This window comes from Monodelphis domestica, chromosome 5, assembly GCF_027887165.1.
Source record: "Monodelphis domestica isolate mMonDom1 chromosome 5, mMonDom1.pri, whole genome shotgun sequence".
Taxonomy (NCBI): Eukaryota; Metazoa; Chordata; class Mammalia; order Didelphimorphia; family Didelphidae; genus Monodelphis; species Monodelphis domestica.
In genome coordinates this window covers 16,943,739-16,965,407 of record NC_077231.1, presented here as the reverse complement: position 1 = coordinate 16,965,407, position 21,669 = coordinate 16,943,739, and the positions used below count along the sequence as shown (strand labels likewise).

The window sequence follows — 21,669 nt, the reverse complement described above, 5'->3', positions numbered from 1 at the left end:
GAAAATAAGAGGAAAGTTGGATAAGTATAGCATTATGGTGAAGAAAATAAAATTATGTCTCAGGAAAGCAACTGTTGCTTAATAATAAGTAATGATTTTGAGTACCTTAGAGTTTCCTATAAAAGCCTGGAACATTCTCATTTTTTGCTTATACTTTAGGATTTATTTTGCTAAGTGGATTAGCAAAATTAAGCTGAGGTGGGACAGTTTAGGGGTCAAACATATGATGACTGCTCATGTGAGGTTTATGGGGATACAAGATATACCATGGAGATGAAAACGTTTATAGCCTACAAGTAACTCTTGGACATATTTGCAGAGCAAACAATTAGGCGGTGTTTTTTTCTTAATGTAATTAAGATATGTTGGATTAGGAAAAAAATAAATATTTGATTTTTCACATAGTAAATGACATTCTACTAATTATTATGAAATTATCTCCTAGAAATGAAAAATTGGAGCTATTTGCCATGAACTTTATCCTTTTCCATTTTCTTCATATTCTATCACATGTGTTTTCTGCCACTTTCTTCTCTTTATTCCTGTCTCACATGAACCTTACTCCTCAACCAGCCTAAGTCTTCTGTTTGTTCAAGTAATCCTATTCCATCCTGTTTTCTCCAAAAGATTGTTCCCTCACTCATCCCCTCCTCTCTTTCACTTATTTTCTGAAATACCATAGCTTGTTTAGCCATTCTCCAATTGAGAGATATGGCAGAAGAATTGGAAATTGCAGGCAACACGTAATGAGCTGCTACTATATTTTTGTGCATATAGGTTCTTTTCCTTTTTTTAAAAAATCTCTTTGAGATACAGACCTAGTACTGTTATTACTAAGTCAAAAGATTGAGTTCTTGTGCTGAAAGCTAGGATCTTTGCATTTCTTGAACAGTGTTGTGTACTCAATCTCTTCCACTGATCCACCACACAATTACCAGTACCAGATTGTTGGTGATTACTACTTTGAAATATATTTGAGATCTGATATGGCTAGGCCACCTTCTTTCACATTTTTTCTCATTAATTCCCTTGATATTCTTGATCTTTTGTTCTTTCCAATATAGATGAATTTGATCATTTTTTCAAGGTCTATAATTTCCTTTTTTGGTAGTTTGATTGGTATGACATTGAATAAGTAAATCAAATAAAATTTTCATTTTTGTTATTGGCTTGAACTACTGATGAGTAATTAATCTTTTTCAAGTTATTTTGGAAATGTGTGTAAATTTTTTTTGTAATTATATTTGTATATTTTTTCAGTTTGTGTTGCAGATATACTCCCAAGTATTTCATATTGTCTACAGTTATTTTAAATGGAATTTCTCTTTCTATCTCTTGCTGTGGAAACTTGTTACCAATCTGTGGATATGCTGATGATTTATTTGGGTTCATTTTTGATCCTTCAATTTTTCTAAAGCTATCAATTATTTGAACTAGTTTTTTAGTTGATTCCCCATAGTTCTCCAAATACATTATCATATCATATGCAAAGAAGTCCTGAAGTTATTTCCATAAAGCATAGATCTGATCATGTCACTCCCCAAACCCCTGATTTCTATTGCCTTCTGGAGCAAATATAAAATGTTCTATTTGGCATTCAAAGTTCTTCATAAACTAGTTTCCTCCTTCCTTTCCAGTCTTCTAATATACTCTTTAATCCAGTGACATTGGCCACCTGGATGTTTCATCAACAAGATGATCTACTTCTCTGCTCCAGGCAAAGCTGTCCCCTATTCCTAGAACACCCTTCTTCCTCCACTCTGACAACTGACCTCTCTGATTTTTTAAAATCCCAACTAAAATCCCACCTTCTCAAGCTTCCTCAACCCATTTTAATTCCAGTACCTTCCTTCTGTTAATTGTTTCCTATTTATCCCATATATAGCATGTTTTGTATATACTTGTTTTCATCTTGTCTCCTCCCGTTAGATTGAGAGCTTGTTAAAGGTAGGGACTGTTTTTTGCTCTTTCTGTTTACCCAGAGCTTAGCACAATACCTGGCATATAGTTGGGTCTTATGGTTGGTTGATTGATTGACTCCTAGGGTCAAATAGACAAATAAACCCTAATAACAAAGTTCCACACACAAGCTAATAAGAACTTTTAACATTGTTCTGGTAATAAGTTTTGAAGTGCCCTTGACTTCCCTGAAAGATCCTGTGAGAAATCGTAGTAATGTAGCAAATGCATTAGATTTAGAGTCATATGGTTTGCTTTTTTGCATTTATATCTGTGCTTAAAAATTGTGTGGGCTTATACAAATCTCTTAACCTCTCTTTGAGGCTTAGTTTTTTCATCTTTAAAACTTGATTAATATTAATTAAATTAAGCAATGAAACCAAATAATTATAAATGTATATAAATAAAAATAATTATAATATTAATTAATTTCTAGCAAATATCAATAAATAATTAATAAAAGTGCGAACAATATTGTCAACCTTATGGAGTTATGGTGAGAAAAAAATCACTTCATAAAAAATACACAAAGCATTATATAAACATGAGGGGTTTTATCCATAACTAATTTTTATGGGCTTATCTACTGAAACTCTTATGTCACTAAATAAATCTCTCTATTTACTTTGTACATGACAGAAGTAAAAGAGTAACAAGCAGTAACTGCAGGATTTGCTACAAAGCTTAAATATTTAATGAATAAAACATTTAATAAGGTACCCTTGTCCTTTATATGGTATTATACTCAGTCCTTTAATATTAAGAAAGGGTTAATAAACACTGCTTAATTGAGATCTTCCATTAGAAAAATCTTTATTTTCATATATACTCAACACATTAATCTTACTTGTCACCAATATTACCATAAACACATCCATACCTGTGAACCGCAGTGTGCCACCCTACTGCCAGGGTGAGGTTAATGACTAGATCCACTGGGACTACATCTGCCACAGCTCTTGGAGTGGCCTTTATGGCTCGGAGAAACCCTTTCCCAGTCTGCATAATGAGCAAGAATATGATTACAATCAGAGTTTTCAGTAAATGATATAACTCAAATATCTATAAATTCAATTTTTAAAGTCTCACGAATATTTTTTGGCCCTCCTGGGGACTGACTATAAAAGCATCCCTTTGCTCATCAGATTACGTCTAAACTCCTCATCCAGTGTAGAATGGTTGAAAGATTGCTGAGATTTGAACCTGGGTTCAAATGCTGCCATTGATACTTATTAGTTGTAGATCAGGCAGGTGCCTAATAGTTTGTGGCTACTGAAGCTCTGTGTAACTGTTTTGGGCCTACACAAGAATAACTGCTGGAGACAGATGTAAAAAAACCCTCTATTTAATAAATTTTGGGAAAGGTTTGAGGAAAAGTAGGGAAAGGTAATGAAGGTTGAGGATTAGGATTGATTCCCTAGTCTTAAAGGGTTCTAAGCTTTTTCCCCCACCACTAGTCTGCAAAGGTTGGCTTCTTGCTGGAGAAACTAGAGCTTCTTTAAAACCCTCCTTAAAACTATCACAGGGTCTATACTAAGTAAGCTATGCTAATCCTCTCAGTTATATAAATAAGTTAACTGTCTCCTTAGATCTCTTTCAGATTTAAATCGGTTCGGCTATTCACTCTCTCTGCCCACTGCCGGCCCTTCCAGGCCTACCTAGGCTTTAGGCCTAAGCAGGGCTCAAAATGGCTTGGCCCTCTCAGCATCCACACAAAGGAAAAACAGTCTCTCTCCTCTTTGCTGTTGATTTTCCCCACAGACTTATTCCAGAAACTATAACCTGTTCTCCTCCTTTACCTGCCACTTGCTTTTTTCAGTGTTCCAGGGAAGAGAACAACATTCTTCTTAACTAGCCTCCTTCTAAGGAAAAAACCTCTAGGAGTCCGTTGGCAGTTGGAAAACCCCAACTGACTCAGACTACCCAAAATTCCAACAGGCATCCTTCCCAAGATTCTGTCTGGACTTAAAGAAACCTTACTCCACTATTCCTTATCCTGTCCTTAGCTGTTAAGATCCCAATTACTCGAAATGTTCCTCATTAACCCTATGGCTTAATTAATCCTAATACATGCCTAGTACCCTGGGCAAGTAATTTATCTGATTATTATATTAGGTTAGCCCCCTAAAACTATAATTTGCAGAGCTGCATTGATAGAGGACATATTCTCACTTGGAATTTCATATGCCAATAAAATCAGAGTTTGAAAAAAAACAAACTTGTAGTTTTGATTTCACTCTGTCTTTGTAAGATTGAAATGAAATAACATGTGTAAAACGCTTCACAAATTTTAAGGTGCTACAGAATTACAATCTCTAGAGATTTCAAGGTCTCTAATTTAGTCCTTACCAGACCTTGTCTTCTACTATCCTCTAATATGAACTTTCTTCTAAATACTCCAACATTCATGTAATTTTCTCTACCTGGAATGTCCTCTTCCCCTATCGCTAAACTTTTCTAAATTCTATCCGTCTTTATTCCATTTCAAGGCTCACTTTGTCCATGAAGCTAATAGCTTTTAGGCTACAATGGTCTCTTTCCTTCTGAGCTTCCCACAATTCTTATTGTCATATTAATGTATCCTAAGGATATCTGAAATTTGACATAAAACCAAAACTCAACTTGTTATCTTTCACCCCAAATTTTCCCTCTTTCCAATCTGTTATTTCTATCAAGGGTACTACAATTCTTCCACTCCCCAAGGTTTGTAACTTTGATGTTATGTTAATATCTTGATATGTTATCTTGCTATTTCCACCTTCATTACATACCTGCCCTCTGGCCTGTGTTATATTTACATATATAAAATTATATGTGTGTGTGTACATATATATATATATTCAGCTACTACCTTTGTTCAGTCCTTTTAACGCCTCATGTCTCTGTTTCATGTCTCACCATTTTGATACATTATACAAGCTGCTGCCAAACTGATTTTTCTTAAGTAAAGCTCTGACCATGTTATTTTCACACTTAATTAACTCTCATTTGTCACTAGAGGAAAAATATAAACTCACATGTTTACCTTTTAAGGCCCTTCATAACCTGACTCCAAACATTTTTTCAGCTTCATTCTTCTCACATTCTGTGATCCAGCCAAACTGGCTTTCTCTCCATTCCCCACACATGATACTCCTCCTATGTTTGTGCTTTTGCACTGACCATCCCATATGCCTAGGATACATGTCCTCGCCTCTGCTTCAGAATTCTTTTCTTCCTTCAATTTGCAGCTCAAGTTTCTATGATAAGTTTTTACTGATCTTCCTAACTGCTAATTTCCTTCCTCCCAAAACTGCCTTGTCTTTAATTAACTTTTTTTTTCAATAGTCTGACTATTGAAGACCCTATTTGAGGTTTTCTTGGCAAAGATACTAGTGGAGTAGTTTGCCATTTCCTCCTGCAACCCTTTTTACATATGAGGAAACTGACACAAACTTGAACTGAATTTAAACTGAAATGAATTGGGGCCAAAAAGACAGATATTGAAAGTGCTCCTAGAAATGGGGCTATGGGGAATGAAAATATTCAGTCTCAGAACCCTGGTTATATAACTGTCCATTGATTTGTCCAGGAGGGAGCCTGGGAGGTCCTGGAATTACATTTTCTCTATTTCTCCTTTTGCCCCCAAGTATTTGGAACTTTGTACCCAGACGAATTTATTTAGTGAAAAGTTGTTGAATTTCAAGTGTTTATAATTAGACTTTAAGAAAAACTCTGACCAAACAGAGCCAATGTCCAGTTTTGCCTCTCCATAAAATAAATTGTTTTCAAACAAAGTGGAAAAAATAGAAATGTGAAATAATAGGACACACAGTATCCTGGTAGGTCTGCATCCTTTTGGGAGAAAAGAAATCCCTTGAAAGCTCAAAACCAGAAATGAATGCAAAAGTATTAAGATATAAATCTGGGGAAACACCACTTAATGGGTTACTACGTCTGTTTGTGGTAACTTTTTCCCCTTATGACATAATCCTGGGTGCTAAGTCAAATTATAATAAAATCATTGCATGTTAGAGTAATTGCTGAGTCTTTGGGATAATTACTAGGAGTTACATTAGAATCCAGGTCTCTTAATTTTTAGTCCTGTTTTGTTAGCCACACAAATAATGCTCTTACAGAATATGCTTTTAAAATAAAGAACATTTCAAGGTAAAAAATGGATATACATTGTCAGAAATTTTCTTAACCAGACTCCTATCTAAAACATATCACAGCCCCTATTTCCCATGAGCAAAATAAGGGTGATGTGTTTCAACCAATGTTATTGAAATCTATATATGTATATACATATTTACATATATATTTATACATAGTTTCTGCTTTCATAGCATATGTTTTTGTATATTATATTTAGTGTTTATATTATATGTGGTATAATATACAAATTATGTGTACATAGCATATGCTATACTATTCATAGTATTGTACATATAGTATATATACCTCTTTATATAAATATTTACTAAATATACCCTGTATATATATATATATGTATATATACAAACACATGTACTATCACTTGCTTAAATCCTAGAGAAACAAATTATTTTTTCATGTATATACATACCGCAATAATGAGTCCACTTGGTCCATTTAAGTTATCCACCCAACCCTGAAAAAGAAAGTTCTGCATTTTACACAAAGCATGCATGATCTGTGAGGTTTTTCTTTTTCTGAAAATGTAAACAATCTCAAAGCATAAACTAGCTTTGCCCAGTTCCTACCAAGCCAGAGAGTTTAAAATTTCAATAGAATAGAATCTCAAATGATGTTGTTTTAATTATAGGTACCTGGGGCAGTAGACAAAATTTGTCTTATATGTACAGTGGCATTTTATGGGAGTTTGGTTCTAAAAGCTTTTTTCATCAAAACTACCCTTGATAATCCATTAAGTTGCTCATAAAATGCAGTATGTTATTTTTAAGTAGCTGTAGCTAGAAAGGGGGTAGGGTAGCTTTAAAAGAGGGTACTCCGTATCAATAGATCTAATGGCTCTAGGATGATTATGGAAACAATCGAGTATGAATTTTATTTACACTCAGCTAACTTATTCACCAAAAGAAAGGGCTAAACTAGGACTTCTATTCAAAAGAAAAAACAAAAACAGGTAAATACTAAGTTGGCAGGAAAATTTAGGATGGGGGGGGGATATTCTCAGAGGACCTTCACATATAAGTACGATTATACTATAGAATAATACCCCATCACATAAGGGTTTCTTTTTCTTGTTATAAAGCAAGAGAGAACACAAGAAGGTCAAAGAGAAACACATCAGGGGAAGTTTAGTTAACCAATTGAGACTTTACCACTTGTTACTTTTATCAGAAAAAGCTAGATGGAAAACCAAACTGTAGGGTTTGTAAGTTGAAAAATCTAGACTTATACTTGTTCCTACAAAATGCCTGCACTATAGGAGTTGTGCAAGAACTGAGACCAACTCAAGTAGCAGCAAATGTATGTCTCTCCTATTCATTTTAGGGCCTACACTCATTGAAGGTAATGGCAGGGCACAATTTTTCTTTTCTTCTAGTCCATATCATTAAATTCACATAAGCTTAAATGCCGTATTATACCATTCCATTGCTCTTAGTCTTTAGATGAATAGAAGACTCCAGTAAGTTTTTAATGCACATATTTTTAAGGTATATTTTTCAATATCTCAAAGCAAAGATCACTGCCACAGGTCATGGAAACTTTCTTCTGAAACTCAAGAGAAGTAAATATACCACATTTCTGCTTCTAAATTGAAATTTCCCACACTATGATAATGGCAGGAAGCTAAAAGTTAAAAATGGATTATTAAACTTACAACATTCTTGAGACTGGTCTAGTTCTAGCTAAATACCTGAGTCACCCAGGACTACTTCAGCTGGGCACCTTATTCTCATCGGCAATGGTCCTATGTAATTCATACTGGGTTTGAGACAGACATGGGTAGTGGGAAGAATAGAGAGAGAACCAAGGCAGGTAGAAACCTGGATTCTTGTAGCTTTCTTGTTAACTAGGGTAATGTCCTTCCTAAGAGATCCTCAGATAAGATTTCTTAAATATATCTCCTGAGTTTCTGTTTGAAATGGACCACTGTTCATATCATAAGAGCATCTCCTTTAGTTCCCTGAGATGGAACCCTAAGAGGAAAGAAGGCTGTCAAAGTAAAATGAGTCAGGAAGCAAAACTAGGTTGCTGAGGAAGTGGGTGGGCTTACTGGAAAAGGCTCTTGCCAGCTAGCTCCAACGATGGATGGTCTTATGATGGCAATGTTTAAGTTCCCACTTTCTTGATATACCACCATCTCTCCCAAGGCCTTGGTATATGTATAAGTGTTGGGCCGATTTTCAATCAACTTGGGTGTGATTTCTTCAATGATTGAATCATCTAACCATCTGGAGGATAGAGAAAGGAAAAAGAATCCTATTGGTTTCTATTAAATGTGTCAACAAGAAAATGCAGGAAGTCAGCAGAGTAGGGATTGCTCTTAAGGTTTGTGGGGATTTTTTTAGTTAAAAAAATTTTTTTCTATAGCTACATGATTTATGAGTTGACAAGCAATTCATATATATATATATAATAACTCAATACCTGTATTAGTTCTTAAAACCTATTTCCATATTATTCATTTTTGTAATAATCTTTTAAAACTAAAATCTCAAATCACATACTGATATAAACAAGTGATAAATTATATGTTTTCTGCTGCATTTCTACTCCAACAGTTCTTTCTCTAACTGTGAATAACATTCTTTCTAGTAAGTCTCTTAGAATTGTCCTGGATCATTGCATTGCAATTAGTAGCAAAGTCTATTATATTTGATCATTCCACAATGTTTCAGTTAATGTGTATAATGTTCTCCTGATTCTGCTTATTTTACTCTGCATCAGTTCATGTAGATCTTTCCAGTTGGTAAAGAAATCAACCGGTTCATCATTCCTTATAGCACAATAGTATTCCATCACCATCATATACCACAGTTTGTGTTCAGCTTTTCTCCAGTTAAGGGACATCCTCTCATTTTCCAATTTTTTTTTGCCACCACAAAAAGCACAGCTATAAATATTTTTGTACACACAGGTCCAGGCCCATTTTATTTTATCTCTTTTGGATATAAACCTAGTAGTGGTATTTCTGGATCAAAGGGTATGCATTCTTTTAAAGTCCTTTGGGCATAATTCCAATGCATTAGTATCCCAATTTTGCCACATTCCCTCCAACATTTATTATTTCCTTTACTTTCATATTGGCCAATCTGCTAGATGTGAGGTGGTACTCCAGAGTTGTTTTGAATTTTATTTTGCTAATTAGGAGGGATTTAAAACACTTTTTTCATGTGATTATTGATAGTTTTTATTTCATCTGTATTTATATCCTCTGACCATTTGTCAATTGGGGAATGGCTTGATTTTGTGTGCATTTGACTTACATATATATATATATATGTTATATATATATATATATCTATATATAAAAAGAATGCTATCCACATTGAAAGTTACATATATATATATATATATATATATATAACTTTCTCTCAATGTGGATAGCATTCTTTTTAATAAGTCCCCTGGGATTGTCCTGGATCAGTAGCAAAGTCGATTATTTATGATTGTTCCACAATGTTTCAGTCTCTGTGTACAATGTTCTTCTGGTTCTTCTTATTTCACTCCATATTAGTTTGTGGAGGTCTTGCCAGCTCATATGGAAATAAAGCAGTTCATCGTTCCTTTTTGCACAGTAGTATTTCATCACCATCATATACCACAATTTGTTCAGCTATTCCCCAACTGAGGGATACCCCATCATATACTGCTGATGGAGTTGTGAATTGATCCAACTATTCTGGAAGGCAATTTGAAATTATGCCCAAAGGGCTTTAAAAGAATGCATACTCTTTAATCCAAATGTAACTTTTTCCGTACTATTTTCCAATTTTTCCAGCAGATTTTTTTTTGTCAAATATGAGTTGTTTTTTTTTTCCAAAAAGCTGGTGTCTTTGGGTTTATCAAATACTAGATTGCTAAGGTCATTTACTCCTAGTGTATTGATTTGCCCTACTTTTAGCCAGTTCCAGATTGTTTTGATGATCGCTGCTTTATAGTAGTTTAAGACAGTGTTAGCAAATGTATGGCACACATATGAAAGATGGCACATAAAGCACTCTCTGTGGCCATGTGTGCCACTCCCCCCCTCCAGAGTTCATTACTAGAAAAGCAGGAGGACTTGAGCAGGGCTGCTCCCTTACCCCTCTTCCTGTGCCTGATGATATTTTTTCACATCACCTGACCTTCTGGGTGGCTCACAGGTGGCAGAGCTGGAGGGGAGCAGAAGGCTCAGGCCACTCCTCTCCTCCTCTTCACCTGCACTGAGGATATTTTTTCATTTCACCTACCCCTCTGCCCAGCAGCCCAATGGGAGCATTTTCTCCCTCCAGTGTGGGGGAAGGAAATTGTGGAGTATGGCACTTGGTCTTCAGGGGGGTGGGGCACAGCATGCAGTCTCTAAAAGGTTCACCATCACTGGTTTAAGATCTGGTACTGCTAGGTCACCATCTATCATGTTTTTTTTTTATCATTAGTTCCCTTGATATTCTTGATCTTTTGTTCTTCCAGATAAATTTTGTTATTATTTTTTCTAGTTCTATAAAATAGTTTTTTGTTAGTTTGATAGGTAAGACACTGAATAAGTAAATTAATTTAGATAGGATTGTCATTTTTATTATATTAGTTCATCCTGCCTATGAGCTATTAATGCTTTTCAAATTGTTTTGATCTAGTTTTATTTGTGTGAAAATTGTTTTGTAGTTGTGTTCACATAATTCCTGAGTTTGTCCTGGCAGATAGATTCCCAAACATTTTATGTTGTCCAGAATGATTTTAAATAGTTTCTCTTTCTGACTCTTGCTGCTGAGTTTTGTTGGAAATATATAAAAATGCTGACAATTTGTGAGGATTTATTTTGTATCCTGCAACTTTGTTAACATTGTTGATTATTTCCACTAGAGCTTTTTAGTTGATTTTCTAGAATTCTCTAAGTATACCATTATATCATCTCCAAAGAGTGATTGTTTAGGTTCCTCATTTCCTACTTGACTTCCTTCAATGTCTTTTTCTTCTCTAATCACTATAGTTAACATTTCTAAGACAATATTAAATAATAGTGGCAATAATGGGCATCCTTGCTTCACTCCTGATCTTATTGGGAAGGCTTCTAATTTATCCCCATTGCAGATGATACTTGCTGAAGGTTTTAAATAAATACTACTCATTATTTTGAGGAAAGACCCTTTAAAAATTCCTATGCTTTCTAGTGTTTTCAGTAGGAATAGGTATTGTATTTTGTCAAAGGATTTTTCTGCATCTATTGGAATAATCATTTGATTTCTGTCCATTTGATTACTGATATGGCCAACTGCATGGTTGGTTTTCCTAATATTAAACCAGCCTTGCATACCTGGTATAAATCCCACCTGGTCATAGTGAATAATCCTTGTGATATATTGCTGTAGTCTCTTTGCTAGTATTTTATTTGAGATTTTTGAATCTATGTTAGTTAAGGAGATTAATCTATGATTTTCTTTATCTGTTTTTGGTCTTCCTGGCTTGGGAATCAGTACCATATTTATGCCATAAAAAGAATTTGGTAAGACTCTTTCTTTGCTTATTTTGTCAAATAGTTTTTATAGTATTGGGATTAGTTGTACTTTAAATGTTTGATAGAATTCACTTGTGAATCCATCTGGTCCTGGGAATTTTTTCCTGGGGAGTTCATTGATTGCCTGTTCAATTTCTTTTTCTGATATGGGATTATTTGAGTATTCTATTTCCTCTTTTGTAAATCTAGGAAATTTATATTTTTGTAAATATATTCTTTAATGTCTTAGCTTAAGTCCCATATTCTGTGTAAGAAACTTTTTTTCAGTCCTTCTCACTTTGAGTGCCTTCCCTCTAAAATTACCTATATATTTTTCATCTATATTTTTCTTGTTTGTACATTGTTATTTGCATGTTTTCTTCCTCATTAGAACGAAAGCTTCTTGAGACCAGGAACTGTCTTTTACTTTTGTAATACTTGGTACCATTCCATTTAAAATATCAACTGAAATATAAGTGTAACAGAAAAAGTATAAACACCTCTGAAAAGACAAGTTATGATATGATATAATCTAAGTCCCTTGGTGCCACCTAAGCTTGTGTAGACATTTTGTATCTAATTTGGTCTGCCCATATATGGCCAGGAAAAATCTTTTCAATTGACTAGGTAACTAGAACTGAGAAAACCTTCAAAAAGCACTGGGTTTAGTGCCTCAGGCATTCTCTGATTTATCTTGGTTTGATTCTGATGAGAGATAATGCTGCTTTAGGGGGAAAGGGAGCAGCTAACATATTAGAAAACAGACACTATAAAAAGATTCTGGTAGGATAGCAGAAACTGAATAAGATGAAACATAACATAGGGGCAGCTGTGTGGCTGAGTAAATAGAGAGTCAGGCCTGGAGGTAGGAAGTTCTGGGTTCAAATATAAACTCAGACACTTCCTAGCTATGTAAATCACTTAACCCCCACTGTCTAGCCTTTATAGCTCTTTTGCCTTGTAATGGATACTTAGTATTGACTCTAAGATAGAAGTTAAGGGTTTAAAAAATTAATAAAGATAAATGCAAAAAATCTTACACAAGTCTAAAAATTCAGCTTCACAAGTACAAAACAGGAAAGGAAATCTGCCATTTTTAGTGGACTGCAATCTCAATATGTTATAGCAGCCAAAACAGCTAATGTAATCTTAGACTGCACTAAGAAGAGTAAGTGTTTAAAGTGAGAGAGATGTTATAGTCTTGCTGCACTGGGCCTTCATATCAGACTGCACATTGAGTTCTAGGTGCATCGAAGTAGGAAGGGCATCAATAATTTGGAAAGCATCCAGAAGAAGGCAAAAAGGGTAGTGAATGGCCTCCAGATCATGTCATATTTGGATTGGTTGAAGGAACTGAAAAAGAGAAGACTTGTGGAGATATGAATGGAGTGTAGCACACAATAGCTGTTTTCAAATATACACATAAATATATACCCACATATGATAGAATCATTGAGTACAGCCTCCTGCCCACTATAGGGTTTATATCCTACAATTATTCTTCTTGAATATTCAGACTACTTAAATGTCTTTAAATGGCAGGGTGTTCACTGAAACAAGGCAGTCAGTTTCATTTTTGGACATCTCAAATCGCTAGAAAGTTATTATATGGAGTTAAAAATCTGTCTCCTTGTAGCTATTTGTTCTAACATTTTAATAATCCATTACCAACATCAAGTCTAGTAAACCATCGTGAAAGACCCAGCAAGATATGACCTTAGAATTAGACAACAGAATTTCATTATTCTTTTACTGAAAGACAATACATCACTAAACTACAATTATAGGCTTCAATATAGATTGGAGAACTCAACAAATAAACTGTACTGGGGCCAAACCATTATTACAGATTGAAATCTTTATTTCCTGCAGTTGCTTAGCATAACGCTATTACTTAAAACATTAAAAATATCAAATCTGGCCTCATACACGTCCCAGCAGTGTGACCCTGGGCAAGTCACTTGACCCCCTTACCACTCTTCTGCCTTGGAACCAATACACAGTATGGATTCCAAGACAGAAGGTAAGGGTTTTAATAAAAAATGAAAAAAAAAACCTTAAAAACAACACCTTTAATAAATATTGACATACTAAATAACTAAAATTGCCAAGCTATATGAATCAAAAGATTAAAAAAGATGGAGCATAAATAATAATCCTATGAGAGTAAAATCAGGTGCACAGCAACCCTGCTGCCTTGTCACTGGAGTTGTACTGAGAACATTTTCACTGAGGCTCTAAAAGATATTTACATTCTAACTTTGAAATTCAAGCATTGAAAAATTGTTTATCCAACTTAATAATTATTATAATAATAATAACACAACTTTATGAAAAATTTAGAATGTGAAATGTAAAAGATAATGGGAAAGTGACTTATCCCAGGACTGTTTTGCTCTGTAGTTCACTGAAAAAGATGAGATGGATGAGATAAAATTGCTTTAATAATAATAATAATTTGTGAGTTTATAAAGAAGAGTGAACTTCAGCTATATATTTCTAGTTCCCTGATTATGTCTTCCTAAGTATCTAGTAGATGCCACCTTTTTGCAACCTACCTTGATTGATATATTGCATGATTTCTACCACTTAATTGCATATCCTGCATCAATCTTATAATAATAAAACTCTCCCAGTAATATATGTTATTTGTCACTTATCATCCTGCCTGCAGCTGTTGCTATACCGAGGATGCTTGCAGTCCAGTCTATGAAAGATAAGTTTACTTTTAATTATTTAGCCACAAAAATGAAATTACTTTTTAATTCTGCATATAATAGTAATAGCAGGATAGTAACTTGTTACAGGAAATCTCTCTGAACCTTATTGAATAAGATAGGAAGAATGAAATGAAAATGATGACTAACATTTATACAGGCCTTTTAGTTTCACAAAGGATGTCACACACATTATCTCATAAGACCAAGCTAGATAAACCCTTCTGTTGCCAAGTGTGGTTACAATAGGGTGAATGTGGGTTAAGCAAAAATGATCATATCTTACTTCTGGCCAATTTTTTAGTCCTTATTTTATACAGTCCTTTACTAATGCCTTTCCATTCCTCATCATGGACTCTACTAGGACCCATATTTCAGATCTAGAAGAGTTAAGTCATATGGATTTCAGGACAATTTTTTTTAACCATTACTTTTTGTCTTAGAGTCAATACATACTATGTATCAGTTCTAAGGCAGAAGAGTAGTAAGGGTTAGGGTTAAATTGGGTTAAATGACTTTCCCAGGGTCATACAGCTAGAAAAATATCTGAAATCAGATTTCAACCTAGGATCTCTCACCTCTGGGTCTGGCTCTCTATCCAATGAGCCACTTAGCTAATCCAGGATACCTCATTCTTAATTGTTATGAAAATCCTGGCTGCATGGAGGCATGGAAAGGTAATAGATACATCTCTTTCTCTATGTAGTAAGATGAACTATCCAACAGGAGGTTATCCCATGGAATGTATTCATAGCTCCTATTCCTGGACCACATGGGGACCTTTATGATCTACTTCTTATGATCTCGGCATGTGTGACTCAGTGCTAAAGGGATTATATTTTGAGATGACAGAGTTCCCTTTAGGGGTAAGACCACCTGATGATTCTGAGGATATATAAAAAGGATTCATCATTAGGACTGCTTTGGGGCTGCTCCCTGAGAAGAGGATGGAAGAAAGGAAGCTTGTTCTCATCTTTATCCTAGTGCCCAGGAAGCTGTAAATGCATGGCAATTAAAACAAATATGTAACCTACATTAGCCTAAGCCTTGGTTTTGGCTGCTTTTTGATGTTTTTTATTTCCTGATCTTAGGCAAATGAATAACCTGAGGTAGATGTATCCATTTGGAGACAAATTTGTGAGTCTGAGAGATCCAAAAATCCCTCTGAGTTGTAATTGAAAGGCAGCAGAGGAACAGTTTCTTCAATGTTTTTGCAGAGGATGGCCACTGGCAAGAGGATTGGCCTTAGGCTGGCCATTTAGCAGATATGTATTGGGAGTTCCTTGGACCCTGCAGATCCAAGGTAAAATGTAAAATACCTAATTAGCAGTCTTACAAACTGCTTTACATTTTGATGTTTTACATATTAGTCTCTCTTCAAATGGTAATAGAAGTTATGTATTAAGTTGTTGAATGCAGTTTAAGTTTGTACTTTGGCATATGTGCACTTATGTGTCTTAGTTTAGGGTTTCATATGAGTGCAAAAACAAGTTATTTGACCCATATCTGATATACATCAAACTGAAACATCTTTGAATACAGGCCTGGCAACAGATTTTGTGTCCGTCAATTGAGAACTATTATCACCAGATGCCAGTCTATGAATTTTTGGCTAACAACTCAAAAACTATCTACCTAGTTGCAAATTAAATACCATATTCTTGAAGAAGGAAAATATTAAGTAATTATCCAATAAAAGCCTCTATTCTAAACAGACATAATTGGGCTGAACCTGCCAATTAAGATGTATTGATCTATTTTTCTAAATACTAAGTTTTTATATAGGATTCAAAACCACTAAAAATGAGTATCAGTTGAAGATGTCTAGTGATAAAATGTTATAAACTAGAGGCAGTTAGATAATGTGGTGGATTAAGTATTTGATTTGGAGACAGAAAGACTTGAGTTGAAAACTAGATTCCACTATGGATGTCATGAAACCCATTTGCCTCAGTTTTCTCTTTTGTAAAATGAGAATAGCAACTAATTCATAGGGTTGTTGTAAAGACAAAATTAAATAATATTTGTAAAGAACTTTTAAACCCTAAAATGTGAAATAAATGCCATCTACCATCATCATGATTATTATCTCTCAGACTCTAAAAATACCACAATTACTGCAGAAAAACATGCAAATTTACATAAGATTATGTTCTGAGAAGGCTTTAAGCCCAATACTTAAAAATTGTTTGAAATTGTAACATTGGCAGATTTTCATAGGGGCTGTGAACGTGGCAAACACTCTTAACCTTTCCCTAAAGGTCTGCTAATATAATGCTTAACTCTGGTGTTTGGGTGACCTTTGATACCAGGAGAACATAGATTTACCAGGATGGCAAATTTTTAATAATTAGCCTAGGGATATGCCTTTTTAAATATCTTTTATCAGTCTACCTAAGTTTATCACTAGAAGTTTGGGTACAAGGTGATAAAAATTTTTGAAACTAGTAATTCATGAAGAGGAACAGATCACATTCTCTTATCATTCCATTTCTCTATATGCTTTAATACTCTCCGATTGGTTCTTCCTCCCCACAATGACCGGCAGTCTCTCCATTATTCAGCATTTTGCCAGGCCAGCACCTATGCTTTCACTATCCTCCCAATTGCAATCCCTTAGTGACCTTTTAAAATTCATTATTCTTCTGCCTTTGAGACCTTGCTTCATTGTCTTATTGCATTAATGCCTACTAGTCAAACCTCAATCCAGAGTCCTCCACTCCTACTCATGTGCAACTGAACAGAGCTGGAGGAAGTAATGCACTCATATTGACTGAATCCAATCCAAATTTATGTTATCCCATTTTAACTTACTACAGCAAGACCATCCTTTCACTCACCACTACCTCATTCACTCATTGTCTACCTCATTCTCAACATGACTATACCAAACATTTTAATCACTAAAGCCTATCCTCTGAATTAAGGCTTTCACCTTACTCTTAAACATAAATTGATAGATTATTTGCCAAGTATTCACTCTTCTACCCGTCTTATTTCACACACAACCCCTCAATTTTATCGCCCATACTTTATTTACTTTTGTATTTAATGAAGAAGCTGCCCTTATCACCTACACTAACCCCTCAAATGCTATCCTTTCTCAATTTGCCCCCACTATCATCTTCCTTATTTACCCAATTGCTCCTCAGTCATGGATTCAATCATGCCTACTAACTCTAGATGTGCTTGATGGCTCTCTTTTTTTTTTTCTTTACACACCCTCTCCCAGTGACCTCATAAGCTTCCATGGATTCAATTTTTGCCTCTATTTCCTTATCTGTAAAATGAACTGCCCAAGGAAATGGCAAACCACTTGAGTATCTTTGCCAAGAAAACCTCAAATGGGGTTTAGAAGAGTCAGGCATGATTGAAAATTACACACCAACAAAAAAGAATGTGTTAATATTTCTAGAAAAGCAGATATTGGTTGACAAAAGGGGAGAACTGGCAAAGGGACTCTAGTGGGGAAGGATGTGAGAATTAAAATTAATATACAATAACTCAAGTATTATATTTATAAGATTTATTAAAATAAAAACTAGAGTTAAAAAGGAGTTAACTCAAGCCAAGATCTCGAGAAAGAAGAAGGAGGAGGAGTTACAGAAACTTATAAGCAATAACACAAAGACACGTTAAACAAAGGGAAAAGGATGCAGGGGAATATAAAAGGAATTATGAAGAACATAGTCCTGGGGTTCAAGATTTCCACTTATACAAGGAAGAAAGAAAGGAGGCAAGGGCATGTTGGTGGCTTAGTGGGAAAAGAGCCAGCCCTAGATATAGGAAATTCTGGATTCAAATCTAGCTTCAGACACTTCCTAGCTGTGTTACCCTGGACAAGCCACCCAACTGCCCAGCCTTTATAGCTCTTCCACTTTGGAACTGATTCTTAGTATTGATTAGAAGGCAAGAATTTAAAAAGGCAAGAAAGAAATTAGGCAATTAAAACTGATGAGAAGTTGGCAGAAAATAAAGATTCAAAACAGGAAACTCTTAAGTATCACACTCATCAAATACACAGCCATCTCTAACACATAAAAGTGGTTTAAAAAATCCAACAATATCCAGACTACTTATAAATCAAGTATTTGAATTAATGGTCAGTTAGATGGCACTATGGATAAAGAACTTGGCCTGGAATCAGGAAGACCTGAGTTCAAATCCAGCCTCAGACATTTACATAGCTATATGACCCTGGAAAAGTCATTTAACTCTGTTTGCCTCAATTTCCTTATCTATAAAATAAACTGGAGGAGAAAATGGCAGACCACTTGAGAAAACCCAAATGGAATCTTAAAGTATCAGAAAATGATATAACAATTTGAATAATTAATTCAAAAAAGAGCTTTTCTTATACCTAGACATGGTGACTCAGATATCAAATTTTCTCTTTCCAGCTAAGTCATTTAAAATCTTGACAAGTGGGGGGGATTCTATAGCATGTTTTCCCTAAAGATATATGCTCCCAATTAAGCAAATCATTCACTTTTTTTGTGTCCTCTGGGGTCATTAGATGACTTTGGTTCTACAATATCATAGATATTATTGGGTTACAAGTAAAAGCGTTATCCTTATAACTGTAGACAATGAAGACATTTGCACTGATTGAACTGGATTATTTTGCCTGAATTCAATTTGAATTTTTTGGAACATTAGTAAATGAAACTTCAACTTAAAACAACCTTGTCTTGAAAAGGCAAATTACTCATGCTTTTGATTTATTTCAACATTCTCTTGGAACTTTTAAAACTAAAGTAGCCTCATTTTAGAATAACCTCATAATATATAGTCTAACATAATATATATAACATATAGAGAGAACCTCATAAATGGTGTAGAGGGAAAGAAACAGAATATGGAAACATAGTAATAGGTCTTATTCTGAGAGCAAGCCATTGTCTTTAGAAGAAAAGGATCCCTGTAAAGGATGACAGAAATAGAGAACTACTAGAAACTGTTTAGTTTTTGCTGAATGATCAGAAGGAAAATAAAGATTACCCTATTTGGATAGGTCAGCATCCTGATGCCTTTCTACCAATATCTTAAAATTTTAAAATAGCTTATAACAAAAAGTACAATTCTTGTCCTTTTTGAAGAGAAATCTTTCCAGCTTGTAGTACTTTTCTTCTCAATTAGTCTTCTCACCACTATTAAGCAATCTTATCTTTTGGGGGAAATACTGCTTTCATTGGAAAATGTAGAATTATTGCCATTTCTGATCTCAAAGTGCCTTTTGGAATTTTGCTCTTTTTCACTTCCCTTTCTTTACAACCACATATCCAAAATTATTTTTCCCTTCCTGAAATACGAAAGACCAGTGGCACTGATAAAGTAGACAGAACTAGCATCACATTGAAGAGTATCTTACATTCGTCACATCATAGTCACACCCAGGTGGTTTGAGAAGTAGGAGAAATTTCTGTAGAAAACTAGAATAGGAAAGGTCATAATTAAGGTCATAAAGTCATAATTAGATCCAACTTACTCTACTGAGTCAATCAGTTTCTTGGGTTCCACAGAACATGGGTAGATAACTTCATCAATGTGCTTCAGGTTACAGTTTGCGTAGGCAGTGGAGAAATGGATGAAGACTTCGAGCTTTGGCATCTGGCTGGCCATTAACAGAAGCTGCTGAGTGGCAATGACATTGAGTTGCAAAGCATGTCTAGAGGATAGAAATAGAGGTAGAAATAAAAACAAAGGGATTTAGCTTGTTTTTATATTTCTGTAATGGTGGTTACTGCAGTAATTAATTTTTCTAAAAGCTCATGTTGACTATACCTAGTAAATTCTTTCAATCACAAGAATGATGATAGGGGTTGAAACCCTCTACCAACACCTTCTCTGCAACTTCATAGTTTCAAAGACTTGCCTATGGCACTGAGAGGTTATGTGACTTGCAATCAAGTAACTGTTAGAGGGAAAAATTGGACCCAGGCCTTCCTGGGTTTCTGCAAAGGGTAGATCTCTATCAGTTATGCGACACTGCCTTTCATAATGTAGATCATACTTAAAAATACATAATATTTAATGCTTACATGACGATGCTATACTTCATGAATATGAGCCACCCTATGAAGCACCATACTTAACAGTTTTATTTATAAGCAAGAAAGAGAAGGAAGATTTCCTACTGCTTTTGATATAAGTAGGACATCAGTGAAGTTCTCTGAAAATCAGACATCATGGAAATGGAAAACAGGCCCAAACAAATGGAACAGGTTTGTGTAAAGGGCACTATAGATTGAATGTGTCTAGAGGAAGCTTAGAATCTAGAATTAAGAACTCAGACTTGGAAGGGATCCGATAGGCCACCTAGTCCAATGTAGCAGTTATTTGTCCACAGAGTTCCCATCATTTAAATTATTATCTTATTTGCTATCCATACATAACTTCTGTTAATATAGTCCCTCACTACAGCTAGATAACCATTCTTTCTTCCAAAAGATTTGCTATCCCATTTTCTAGAGTAGTTATTCCAAACATTTTAATCTCTTCTCAAACCCTTTTTGATACTCCAGTCATTACCACAGATCTTGCCTTATATTTCACTTAAAACATCTAAGCCTTTCACCAACATTTTCCCTGTTTCTTTTCCTCTTTCTGTCATCTCATTCAAATAGCTTCTCCTATTTTTATTCATTCTAGCTTGGATAAAGAGGTGGCCTTTTTTAACCTCTCTAGATGAACTTGATGGCATCCCCTTCTACTTCAGCAGCATACTGCCTCCATTTTTATCCCTCTCCCCATCTTCTATCTTGGGGCAAACCCTTATTTATTGAACAAGCCTTTTAGATAGAAATTATATTCCAAGGCATTTCAAATGGTTTGGCAACAAAAAGCTACACAATGACTAGATGATGAAATTTCTTAGTTTGCATTTCCTAGTACTTGGTATATGAGATATGTCTATAAAGACATGATGCTGATTCTGTATATCATAATGGCAGCTGCTGGTTCATCTTTAATGGAGTGTTAGATAAATTACATAAAATTTGAGATCTGACATTTTATGTTCCTTTGTCACAAGTTAAAAATAGCTGTGGTATTTTGCTTTCAGGGCTGTTGTAAGGTTCAGTTAAATAATGTATGGATAAAAGTGCTTTGCAAACTTTACAATACTATGGAAATATGAAATATTATTAGTACTATGTTTAATCTAGAACTGTTCAATTCAATTTAGCAAACAAAAGTCCTGGAAAATAATCTGCAATGAATTAAAAGCAGTGGTATGGAAGCAGAGTGGTATGGAACTCTTCTCATACTGGGTTGAAGTTCACAGAAGAATTTGTATGAATGGATTTTAAGGGTTTGAAAAGTCGATCATAGCATAGTTTCATAAGTATTTTTTTTCAAATGCACAAC

The 21,669-nt window shown here is 34.8% G+C and overlaps 1 protein-coding gene across 4 annotated transcripts in view; it reads right to left on the bottom strand.

The window, feature by feature from the left end:
* FAR2 (fatty acyl-CoA reductase 2) overlaps nucleotides 1-21,669 on the bottom strand; it is a 126,577-nt gene that overhangs the window by 20,270 nt on the left and 84,638 nt on the right. For all 4 annotated transcript variants that reach the window (XM_007502846.3, XM_007502843.3, XM_007502844.3 and 1 more), the window contains 4 exons: nucleotides 19,790-19,969; nucleotides 8,165-8,342; nucleotides 6,527-6,571; nucleotides 2,840-2,958 (listed from right to left, as the gene is read on the bottom strand). In XM_007502846.3, coding sequence (XP_007502908.1) covers nucleotides 2,840-2,958; nucleotides 6,527-6,571; nucleotides 8,165-8,342; nucleotides 19,790-19,969 — 522 coding nt within the window. The remainder of the gene's footprint in view (nucleotides 1-2,839; nucleotides 2,959-6,526; nucleotides 6,572-8,164; nucleotides 8,343-19,789; nucleotides 19,970-21,669) is intronic.